This window comes from Urocitellus parryii, chromosome 15 (assembly GCF_045843805.1).
Source record: "Urocitellus parryii isolate mUroPar1 chromosome 15, mUroPar1.hap1, whole genome shotgun sequence".
Classification (NCBI taxonomy): Eukaryota; Metazoa; Chordata; class Mammalia; order Rodentia; family Sciuridae; genus Urocitellus; species Urocitellus parryii.
Genome location: NC_135545.1, coordinates 18,492,716 through 18,505,962, shown reverse-complemented (window position 1 = coordinate 18,505,962; position 13,247 = coordinate 18,492,716). Strand labels below are relative to the sequence as shown.

Sequence of the window (13,247 nt, the reverse complement as noted above, 5' to 3'; positions counted from 1 at the left end):
TCCCTGAGTTGCTTAGCGCCTCGCTTTTGCTGAGGCTGGCTTTGAACTCCAAATCCTCCTGCCTCAGCCTCCCAAGTTGTTGGGATTATAGGCATGTGCCACCGCGCCTGGTTCACTCTTTTATTTTGATATTTGGGATTGAACCTCATTTCTTTACCACTAAGCTACATCCTCTCAGTACTAAGGGAGTGACACAAAGTATATATACAATAAAACCCAGCAGGGGCATGGTGGCAATTACCTATAATCCCATCTACTTAAAAGGTAAAGGCAGGAGGATCTCAACTTTGAGGCCAGACTTAGCAATTTAGCAAGACCCTGTCTCAAAATGAAAAGGACTGGGAACATAGATTAGTGGTAAAGTGCCCTTAGGTTCAATCCCAAGTACCAAAAATAATAAGGAGGTGGGGCTGTGGATGTGACTCAGTAGTGAAACACTTACCTAGTAGGTGCAAGGCCCTGGTTTTACTCCCCAGAACTTTAAAAAAAAAAAAAAAGCACCAGACATGGGGGGGCTCACCTGTAATCCTAGCTACTCAGGAGGCCAGCCCAGGGAAATAAGTGAGACCCTGCTCAAAATAAAATAAAAAGGGCTGGGGATGTAGTTTAGTGGTAGAGCACTTGCCTAGCACTTGTGTGATCTGGGGTTCAATCCCCAGTATGGGAAAAAAAAAATTACAAAGTGTTGCTGAAAGGGAAAAAAATGGAGAAGAGAGGGTGCTATAGTTTAGATGTTGGATGATCCCCAAAGGTCCATTAGTGAAATGTTTCATTTCCAAGATGGAGCCATTGGGATACAGTGGAATATTTGGGAGAGATCTCTTTTTGGGGTGTGTCCCCTAATGGGATCATGAGACCCTGGCCCTGACCTCTTTTGCTCGGTAGCAATGAGATGAGCAGGTTGCTCCACCACATTCCATCATTGCCATCCAGCATGCCCATCAGAGGCCAAGGCCATGGGTCTGCCCAATCTTGAACTAAAACTAGAACATAAAACAAACCTTTTCCTTTTATAAGTTAATAATCTCAGATATTTTGTTGTAGTGGTGGAAAGCTCACCGACATAAGGAACAAGAATAAGCGATATAGAAGACAAATTAAGAAGATCCAACAAATGTATAATAGCATTCCCAAAGAAGAAAAGAATGAGTAGATAATTCAAAGGTAAAAAAGAGGAAGAAATTTTCTGAAAATAAAAAAGGAAAATGAGATTTATGTGTGCAGAATTACATACTAAATTTCCTTCAAGAAAGAAGGAAAAATAAATACCATGATTATTTCTGCTGAAGTTACTAAAGGATAAAGAATGATCCTACAAAGGTTATCAGACTGAAAAATTGTTACCTCAAAGGGAAACACTTTTCTGGCTGTAACTCCTTCTCAGCCCTTCACTGTTATTCTTTCAGTAGCTTTCCCAGAAAAGGAGAGATCCCCTGCTATATGTTTTCACCCTGACCAAATGGAATACTGTGACTATGGATTCTGTTGTGGGCTCTCTGGCACCTACCAAGATGCCTGGTACTCATTAGATGCTCAATAAACATATGTTGAATTTTTCAACTACTCAAAGACCATTTCCTCCCTAACACAACCCATTATTGGTTGAACAAACTAAGATGCAGAGAGATGATCTGGCTTACCTAAGCCATACAACTGTGAGGCAGAGAAGCTGGGACTTGCTATGCCCACTGGGCTCTACATTCCCCTGAACTGACCACAAATTAATGCACCCACTTTCCCTTTAGCCTTACTCTTGGGTAGCACCGACAAGAAAACTGCAGAGAATGAGACTTTCCATTGTTAGGCCACTTCTGAGAAGGTGCAAAATTCACATGAAGATGTTGGCCCAAACTATCCTGAAACACAGAGAGGCACGAGGAACACTCTTAGAACCAAATTGCCTGATTAGGGGTTGATCTGTTTCCTTATCTTAATAGTATTGACAATTGTTTGCTTTAAAGGAAGTATAAATAACATCATAAAACCACCTACTTTATCACTAGATGCTACTAACCTTAAAGATGATATTGCCTATAAGGGCAAATTTATAAAACTGACTTCTATATATTTACTATAGATTTTTTTAAATCTGGGGTAAACAATTATAGGCAGTATCATCTTTAAGGTTAGTAGCATTTAGTGATAAAGTAGGTGGTTTATATGCTCTACATATCTATTTTTCAAGGATGTGTGTGTGTGTATACTATATAGTGATACATATATATAGTGTATAAACTTATATATGCATAAATTTGTATGTAAATATATAAATAATAATGTATACATACATGTATAAATGTATATATAGCATATAAATACACTATATAGTGATATATGTAGTAAGTGTGTGTGTGTGTGTGTGTGTGTGTGTGTAGTATGTGGGTTTATTTGTTTATTTTTGTGTTGCTAGGGCTGGGACCCAGGCCATCACACATGCATAAGAATATACTCTAAGGCTGGAGTCGTGGCTCAGTAGTAGAGCGCTTGTCTAGCATGTGTGAGGGCTCGGTTTAATCCTCAGCACCACATATAAATAAAGATCTATTGACAACTTAAAAAAAAAAGTATACACTCTACCACTGAGCTACATCCCCAACCCAAGGGAATATATTTTAATCATATTATAAATTCAGAAATACTTGGTCAATTCCAAAAAGAAGTTTTATGTTGTGGAATTAGTTCTGATAAGTATGAGGGCTATAAATATACAATTTTCTTTTTTAAAAAATTTTATTCACAATGCATTTATTTTATTTATTTTTCTGTGGTACTGAGGATCAAACTCCAGCCCCTATAAATAAAAATTTGAACTGTACACAGGGAAGACTGGTCACCCTGTGCCTCTGCCACAGGTGAGTTGGATGACCATGGGCAAGTCATTTATTGTTTCTTTACATACTTAACTCAGGGATAGAAAATAAATGACACATGTAAAAAGAAACAAACAAACAAAGATAGTAAATGTAAACTGTCTTGCATATATCAAAAGCTCAGGAAAGGTCAACATAACCTCTTCCCCCCTCACCTTCCTCATGAAAAAAATTAGCATATCTGTAGCAAATTGAAATCCCTTTCTGGTTTAAGGCACCTTTTGTTGCTGCTGTGCAGGTTATGATGAGACCTTTTGATGGATATCACTTATTCAAACTCTAGTTCCTATGTTGTACAGGGAAGAGACTTCCTGTTGGCTGGGATGCATAGGAACATGGAGACTGGCATACACACACACTGCTGGTTGGATGGTAAAATAGAGAAGCTGCTTTTAGGACAATTTGGCAATATCTAACTTGGCAATATCTAATTGATGCAGCAGACACAGGTACACATATCAGATATGTGCATGGAAACAACCTAAGTGTTCATCCGTAGGTTAGTAAATAGATAAATCAACAGGGATCAGTCTCAAAACTGCAATGCAATGAAAAAGCAAAGTGGTAGAATAATTGGTACTATAAGATGACCTTATATAATTAAATAATATAGCATTATAATTGTTCACTTACACTTATTTGTGGTAAAAGAGTAAAAACATAGACTTCTAGAATGTACTCCAAATCCAAGAGATGGGTTTCCAGGGAGTGGAGGTGGGAGACAATTTCAACCCTGACTGTAACCTTCTATTTCTTTTATTGAATAAATAAAAAAAAGAAAAGAAAAAAACCAGGTGTGTTGGCACACACCTATAATCCCAGCAACTCAGGGGGTGCTGAGGCAGGAGAAGTGTAGTTCTAGGCCAGCCTCAGCAAAGTAGGGAGAACCTGTCTCAAAATAAAAAATAAAAAGAGCTGGGGATATAGCATCAATGTTAAAGCACCCCTGGGCCCCAGTATAAGAAAAAAAAATGGGGGTCTTGAGGGCATGGCTCAGTGCTAGAGTGCACACTTAGCATATGCAAGGCACTGAATTTGATCCTCGACTTCAACAAACAAAACAAAAACCTGAAGGGGAAGAATGGAAACACTAATGTATTACATTATTTTCTACTTATCAAATTTTAAAAATAAAATTTCTTGCTACACATGGGTCCTAAAGTCACCATAACAGACTTGCCTAAAAATATACTGTTTGTCCGTTGAATAATAAGACTGCATAAGTCATATAACTTCTTTCTTCTAAGGGAGACGTGGTGGCAAACTTCACTGCTGGAGTAGTTAAGTGATATAACTCTGTCTGTAACATCAGTATCAAAGAACTAGCCAGAAAATGTGTAGATAAAGAGCAATAAACTTCATCTAAGTGTTCTAGAACTCTGCAATGGCACAGCTTGGGGCTCTGAACAGCATCTGCAGGTTCCAGTAATATTCACTATATGGAAATCTACTTCTGCATATCAAAGTCTATATATGTTGGAAAGGGAAAGCTAGTTCATGAAATACTCACCTAAGGATTCCTTGAAGTAAGTTCCCTAAGCCCATTTAGAATGTGTGTCAATATAATGTAAGATAACTAATATGAACAATATAAATACAGCTTGATGCTGTGAGTCTACTTGTGCAGTCACTATAACAATGTGCCAGTGTGATGGTGACAAAAGAAAACAGGAAAAAGATTATGGTGCTCTTTTGCCAGTAAAGAAATGGTGCTATTCATTTTACAAAACCTTGGGAGCACAGTTTAAACATCAGGATTAGATGCACAAGGCCCTGGTTCAATCCCCAGCATCGCAAAAAACAAATATAAATCAGGATTATTAGAGCGATTGGCCCTTTCAACCTCACTGTACCTTGTCCCCTCCAATGTGAGACAGGGCAATGAACAGAACTCCTCACAGAGTTAGTGGTAGGTCAGCTAGAAAAATGCATGTCACTACACATGGTAAACAGCAAAGAAGGTCACTACTGTTGAGATCATGACAATGTTCCTCTCACTGGATGCGAATCTAAAGAAAGGTTGCAAGGTACACACTGATAACTAGAAAAGTGACAGGAGAATTAGCTTTCAAGGTCAGAGGAAAGAGCAGAATTACTAGTTTCTCATAGAAATCTACATTTGTCTTTGAATGATTCAACTTTAAAAGGTAAAGAAAAGAGGTTTAAATTTTAACCTAACCAGATAGAAAAAAGGCTGGACACATTAAACAAAAGCCCCAAAGCAATCAAATGCAGAACATCGAAAAGAGAATGTTTAGGCCTACTTTGGAATATGGGAATCACCTGATTTTTGTGTGATGTAGCATACACAGCATCACTATGACCTCCCTCTTCTTTCCAGGCACAGCCTTTGCCCAACTCCTTGTCACTGTACGATGTCTGCATTTCAGAGTCCTCTTTATCCTCACAGCCCAGTGTTTCAAAGGATGGTAAAGAAGTTCTTCTTCCCAACTCATTCTGCCAAGTCGGTCTGTATTAGAACATTGAACAGTAAATTAAATAAACAACTTCATCCTTGAAATCAAAATACACACATATTAAATGCACTGCCTCCAAATTCCCACCAGAGAAGTACTGTAATACATTACAAATGTATAGAAGCATGAAGATTAAATCATCCACTCTCCCATCTCTTTATATACTCTTGGTATTTATCTTTTTTTCTATTTTTACAGTTATCACTGCCTACATATGTAATTTGTCTTGTTATTAATAATGTTAACAGTCAATATTTTGTTGTTTTGTTTTTTGGTACTGGGGATTAAACCCAGGGGTGGTCTATCACTGAGCTACATCCGTACCCCTTTTGTTTTTTATTTTAAGACAGGGCCTCACTAAGTTGCTCAGGCTGGCCTTAAATTTGTGATGCTCCTGCCTTAGCTTCCCAAGTCACTGATTATAGGCATGCATGACTATACCTGGCTAACAGTTAACATTTTAAAAGATAGGAATAAGGCTGGGTATGCGTAACTCCCTGAGTTTGATCCCCAAAGCACATACCTATGCACACACATATATAGTAAGAATTAAACAGATATCCCAGTTTAGTCAGCAATTCCCCTTCTTTGGTGGGTTTTATTTTTTCTGGATTTTCACTGCAATAAATAACCCCATAATGAACACATTGTGCAAATAACCTCTTCTATTTTAAGAATTAGTTCTAGAAAACAAACCATCATATGATAAGTTGCTGAGTCAAATGGACTGAACATTTTGTGTCTATATAATATAGCACAAAAGTCATTTCACAAAACATTTTCTCAATCTATAACTACATGAGTAAAAGTTTTTTTAAATTTTCCAAAACAATTTAAATCTCACTAAATACACATTTCTTACCGAGAATAAACATTTTCCATATATTAGCGTTTCAGTCATAATTCTTCTATTGTGAATTACCTACATAAATCCTGTGGTTTGCTTCTAGTATGTCCAATCCAATTTGAAGTTAACTTTTTCATCTAGAAAAATTAAAATCCTGTCTTAATTCTTGCTGTAAATATTTTTCCTAGTTATAACTTTATCTTGGCTACATGAATTTTGTTAGCATACAGATTAAAAATACTTTTTTGGCTGGGCACAGTAGTGTACGCCTGTAATCCCAGTGACTCAGGAGGATAAAAACAAGTTCAAAGCCAGCCTCAGCAACTTAGCAAGGCCCTAAGCAATGTAGCAAGACCCTATCTCAAAATAAAATAATCAAAAGGGCTGGGGATATAGCTCAGTGGTTAAGTGCCCCTAGGTTCAACCCCTTTGAGGACTGGGGAAATAACTCAGTGATAGAGCACTTGTCTAGCATGTACAAGGGACTGGATTTGATCACAGGTACAGTAAAAGAAAAACAAAACTAAATAAAAAATTTTAACCTTTCAAATTCTTAGCTTAGAAGTAAATAACAGTCATCTCCCTGAGAAGTTTAATAAGACTGGCCACTGGATTTCATGGTCTTATTTATGTGTACATATATAATAATCTTTCACTCAATAGTTATTTTGGTATATGACTCAGACAAGGCTCAAAGCTGATTTGTTTCTGAATATTGTTAATCAATATATTGTGGAATCCTTTCTTCCCCCTTGATCTTTGGAGTAGCTTCTATTAAAGATGTGATATGCTTGTAAACTCAAGGTTCACCTCAGGCATTCAAGACACCTCTCAGACACTGAGTCTAGCACTATGTTCACTACTTTAATAGTATGTTTTAAAATATGAAGAGGCTGGGGCTAGGGTTGTGGCTCAGCAGTAGAGCACTCGCCTCGCACATGTGGGACACTGTGTTCAATCCTCGGCACCACATAAAAATAAAATAAAGTTGTTGTCTCCAACTACAACTAAAACATAATATTTTTTAAAAAATATGATGGGGCTTATCCAGCCCTTCTACAGGGCTAGTATTCTTCCTTTCTAGATTTCTTTCTTTTTTAAAAAAAAAATAATATTTTTTAGTTGTCAATGGACCTTTATTTTAATTTATCTATATGTGGTGCTGGGAATCAAACCCAGTGCCTTACACATGCTAGGTAAGCACCCTATCACTGAGCCACAACCCCAGTCCTCTAGATTTCTTTTGATGATGTTATGTGCTTATTCTTTTCAATTAGTTTTATAACTAAATTCTTATTTGGTCAAGTATAATTTTTACCAGAAGAAAAAATGGCTATATTCAAACATCTCAAAGATAGAGTCAAAATTTAAAAAAAATTTTTTTTTTAGGGCTGGGGTTGTAGCTCAGCAGTAGAGGGCTTGCCTGGCGCGTTCAAGGCCCTGGGTTTGATTATCAGCACCACATAAAATAAATAAATAAATAAATAAAGGCATTGTTTACAACTAAAAGAAACAAATATTTTTTAAAAATATATTTTTTTTAGTTGTAGATGGACACAATTCCTTTATTTTATGTATTTATTTTTATGTGGTGCTGAAGATCGAACCCAGTGCCTCACACATGCTAGGTGAGTATGCTACCACTGAGCCACAACCCCAGCCCTAGAGTCAAGATTAAAATGGAAAAATAAAAACACAACTTATAAAAAAAAAAATGGAAAAATAAAAACACAACTTATATATATTTATATAAATATATACTTTCTATACAATATATTTCTTATATATTATATGGAAAATGTATATTTTTATATATTATATAATATATTTTATAATATATATTTTCTATATAATACTACAGTTTTATATATATATATATATATATATATATAATACTATAGTGGAAATGTCTTTATAAATATAAACATAATGACAGAAACGATAAGGAGGAAAACAGATAAATTCTGCTACATTAAAAATACAGAGGGCTGGGACTGTGGCCCAGCAATAGTGCACTCGCCTGGCATGGGGTGAAGCACTGGGTTCGATTCTCAGCACCACATATAAATAAATAAAATAAAGATCTATCAACAACTAAGAAAAAAATGTTTTTAAAAAATACAGAATATTTGGTGTCAACATACCTTATATAAAATCAGAGATATGATAAATTATTATATAATGGTGTATTAAGAATTGGAATGCAAAAAATAATAATAATTTAAAAAATAGAATATTTGGTATAGCTACATTAAAAATACATATATATATATATATATATATATATATATATATATATAGATGTGTATGTGTGCATGTGTGTATCTACATACATACAGGCTAGGGGCATAGTTCAGTGATCAAGTATGTGCATAGTATGAGCAAGACTCTGGGTTTGATTCCCAGAACCAAAAAACAAAACAAAAAATTGTATATATATGACAGTTAAAATGGCAAATTTAAGCCAGGCACAGTGACACATTGCCTGTAATCCCAGTGACTCAGGAGGCTAAGGCAGAAGGATATCAAATTTTAGGGCAGCCTCAGCAATTTAGTAAGACCCTAAGCAACCTGGGGAGACCCTGTCCAAAACAAAAAAAATAATAGGGAATGTGGATATAGCTCAGTGGCAAAATACCCCTGGGTTTAGGGCTGGGACTGTGGCTCAGCTATAGCGCACTTGCCTAGCATGTATGAGGCACTGGGTTGGATTCTCAGCATCATGTATAAATAAATAAAATAAGATCTATGAACAACTAAGAAAAAAAATCTAAAAAATACCTCTGGGTTTAATCTCCAGTGTATACATATGCAAATTAGATGTCCTCATTCTCACCCACAAGCCCTAAAAGCCCATCAGTGTCTTTGGTGCTCTTAGGGCACATTCCAACCCTCTGAACAAGATACCATAGGCCACCCCACTCATTGTCCCCATCACTGGAGCCCTCACAGACACAAACATCTGCCTTCAATTGCTGCCATGTCTCTGGTCCCTCTTTCTGGGTAATTTATGTATGTCCCCAAGTGCTCCCCTCAACCCACGCTTCTCCAAAGGAAACCCTCATGACCTCAGCCCTGTGTCAGCTCAAACCCAGCTGATGCAATAAAGAAAAGCTGTTCAAAGGGAAAACAGGCAAAACTTGCATGAGTACTAGGAGGAGAGATTCTGGAGGAGTAATGAGAAAACTCTATTTGGGTTGTAGCATAGAGAATCCTACTCAGGGCTAAAAGCCAACACTAAATTCACTGGCCCTGTGCGGCCATTAAAATCACCAGTGCTTTTACAAGTTTAGGGAGACACTTTGGAGAAAATTCTGATTCAAGGGCAATTAATGTCCCTGGATAGTGTCCCATTGACACTAAGGATAAAACCTGACAACTAAGTCTCTTATCATAAATAACATACACACATGTGCATGCCCTCCCCCCCACACACTCAGTGAAGATGCTGAGCTGCTCCTCTTCTGTCCCCAGCAAAAGCAGAGCCAGCAATACTGTTCCTACCCAAGCCCGTGCTCTGAGCTGGTGGCATAGGGCTGGATAAAGCTGTCCTTTTCCACGATGGAGACTTCACTTTCAGATCGGGATCTCTGGCGAGGCTGGGGAATGGCAACGGTCCGCCCAGTCAGTGTTGTTGCCAGAATGACTGCAGCCAGGGCAGATCTGTGGGTAAAAACATTCCAGTGGGACAGTGAGACGGGGACACTATGGTGTTTAACTGAACACCTATGGCCTACATGCCCATAGTCTGCTATGTACCATCAGACCATCTCGCTTAATTCTCACATCAACTGTATGAATCAATTATTACCCTATTTTTCAAGCAAATTTAACTTGTAAAGATTTTCTAGCCAATAGCAGGTATAACCAGATCTCTAGTCCTGGAAGTCAGATCCCAAAGCCTATCTTCAAATAGTTTTCTTATTAAAATGAAAGATCAGAATGGAAGAAAAAAGAGATATAAAAATAAAGAAATGATGTAAAGGGATGCTTTTAAAATTCTTGCAAATTATTTAAAAACACGTTATAGGAAAGATAGAAAAAAACAGGTTCAACCTCCTGCCTAAAAAAGCCAAACAAAACAAAAGAACAGAGTCCGAACTGTCCCAGCTTATTGCCTGGGAAAATTTCCAGGTCACACAGCACAGGGAGAAGGAACTGAGGTGGGGCCAGGCAGACTTTCTGAGAGATAGAGCTGAGAGTCCATGACACTAAGGCAGATAGAATTTGCAGGACAGAGTACCAGAAAGGAGAGAGTTGCACAGAGAGAAACTTAGAGATCTGCAGAAGGTCCCCAAGTGTTAAGCAGAATATTCCTCAGCACACATGTGCAAAGAAATGATCCGAGGCTGGAGGAAGAGCCATCCAAAGACATTAGAGGAACAGTGCCAGACACTTACACAAGGCCTGGGACAGTGCCTGTTCCCACCAGATGGACTGGAAAAACGTATCATTCACGGGACACTGGGTACACAACTCAGAAAGGTCTGGCCTCAGTGGTGGGAAATAGCTAGTCCTACTTGAGCACTGTTCCAGACACTCCCTAACACATCAAACTCAAAAGATTCAACTGTTTCCTAGTAGCTTAACCATATCCCAGAACAAAGACCAGTAAGATTTATAGGAATATAAAAATTTCAACAATGTAAAATTCACAATGTGTTGTATTCAAAAATAACCAGGCACGTAAAGTGACAGAACATGATCTCTTATGAACAATCAATTGAAGCCCACTCAGAATTGAACATATATGTGAGAGTTGACAGAAAAGAACATTAAGAGGGTTATTATAACTGTATTCCATATGTCCAAAAAGGAGATGAATTTACAATATCAGAGATGAAAAATACACTGATACAGCAGATTATTCATTGCAGAAGACAAAAGCAACAAGAAATAACCAAAATGAAAAGGAAAAAAAATTTTAAAAAGCATCAGTGAAATGTGGGATTTAAAAAAAAAATGCTATTGTTCAATGTTTAAACCACTAAGTTTTGGTGCAGTATGTTACACAGCACAATACTAATAGGCAGCAGACAGCATGCTGAGCAGTGGGAACATGAAGTTAAGGGGCCAGGACTGGACCGACCACATGCTTTCTCCTAAAAGCAACTTACCTAAGGCCATTCTGGCCCTACTCTGGCAAGTCAATAGGGTATGTTACATTCCTCAGCAAACAACCTGTTATCTCTCAAGGCTCTTGACTTTAAGATTCCTCCCTGCCAATAAGAACATGTTAACTCTGAAGGGTAACTATAAAATCTGTTAAAATCACATTTCATCATTTACTAAAAACAGTCAATTAATTATTTATCAATTAAAACTGGTCAGCACAAACCAAGGTGACCAAGAGTTACCTTTAGGTCTTTATCATGTGAATTTTTTATTGAATTATTTATTTATTCTGATTTGTTATATATGATGGCAGAATGAAATTCATTTCATATTACACATATAAGCACAATTTTTCAAGTCACTGGTATTTTCATATCATTCGTGTCTTCATACATGTACTTAGGGTAAAGATGTCTAACTCATTCCACCGTCTTTCCAACCCCCATTTACCCCTTCCCCTCCCTCTTCTTCTTCCTATCTAAAGTTCCTCTCATGCTCCCCCACCCCCATCACCACTATGAGTCAGCATCCTCATATCAAAGAAAACATTTGGCCTTTGGTTTTTGGGGATTGGCTTACTTCACTTAGTATTATAATCTCTAACTCCATTCATTTACCTGCAAATGCCATGATTTTATTCTCTTTTAATGCTGAGTAATATTCCATTGTGTATATATACTAAAGTTTCCCTATCCATTCATCTACTGAGGGTATCTGGGTTGGTTCCACAATTTAGCTATTATGAATTGTGCTGCTATAAACATTGATGTGGTTGTGTCCCTGTAGTATGCTGTTTTTAAGTCTTTTGGGTATAAACTAGAGTGGGATAGTTGGATCAAATGGTGGTTCCATTCCAAGTTTTCCAAGGATTCTCCATACTACTTTCCAGATTGGCTGCACTAATTTGCAGTCCCACCAGCAATGTATGAGTGTGCCTTTTCCCCCACACCCTCACCAACACTTTTTTGTATTCTTGATAGCTGCCATTGTGACTGGAATGAAATCTTAGTTTTGATTTGCATTTCTCCAATTGCTAGAGATATTGAACATTTTTTCATATATTTGTTGACTGATTGTATATCCTCTTCTGAGAAGTGTCTGTTCAGTTCATTGGGCCATTTATTGATTGGGTTATTTGGGGGGTTTTTTTTGGTGTTAAGGTTTTTGAGTGCTTTATATATCCTGGAGATTAGTCTCTATCTGATGCGATGTGGTAAAGATTTGCTCCCATTCTGTTGGTTCTCTATTCAACACACTGATTGTTTCTTTTGCTGAGAAGAAATTTTAGTTTGAATCCATCCCATTTATTGATTCTTGGTTTTAATTCTTGCACTTTAGGAGTCTTATTAAGGAAGTTGGGGCTAATCTGACATGATGGAGATTTGGGCTTACTTTTTCTTCTATTAGGCACAAGGTCTCTGGTTTAATTCCTAGTTCCTTGATCCACTTTGAGTTTTGTGCACAGTGAGAGACAGAGGTTTAATTTCATTTTGTTACATGTGGATTTCCAGTTTTCCCAGCACCATTTGTTAAAGAGGCTATCTTTTCTCCAATGTATGTTTTTGGTGCCTTTGTCTAATGTGAGATAACTGTAATTACGTTAGTTTGTCTCTGTATCCTCTATTCTGTACCAGTGGTCTATAGGTCTATTTTGGTGCCAATACCATGCTGTTCTTGTTACTATTGCTCTGTAGTATAGTTTAAGGTCTGGAATAGTAATGTCACCAGCTCACTCTTCTTGCTAAGGATTGCTCTGATTATTCTGGGTCTCTTGTTTTTCCAGTTGAATTTCATGATTGCTTATTCTATTTCATGGAATGTCACTGGGATTTTGATTGGGATTGCATTGTATAGCGCTTTTGGTAGTATGGTCATTTTGACAATATTAATTCTACCTATCCAAGAACAAGGTAGATCTTTCCATCTTCTAAGGTCTTC

At 37.3% G+C, this 13,247-nt stretch overlaps 1 protein-coding gene across 1 annotated transcript in view; it reads right to left on the bottom strand.

Moving 5' to 3' along the window:
• Cep89 (centrosomal protein 89) overlaps nt 1–13,247 on the bottom strand; it is a 67,961-nt gene that overhangs the window by 45,856 nt on the left and 8,858 nt on the right. The window contains exons 3-4 of the mRNA XM_026391227.2: nt 9,699–9,857; nt 5,154–5,340 (exon numbers count right to left, since the gene is read on the bottom strand). Coding sequence (XP_026247012.2) covers nt 5,154–5,340; nt 9,699–9,857 — 346 coding nt within the window. The remainder of the gene's footprint in view (nt 1–5,153; nt 5,341–9,698; nt 9,858–13,247) is intronic.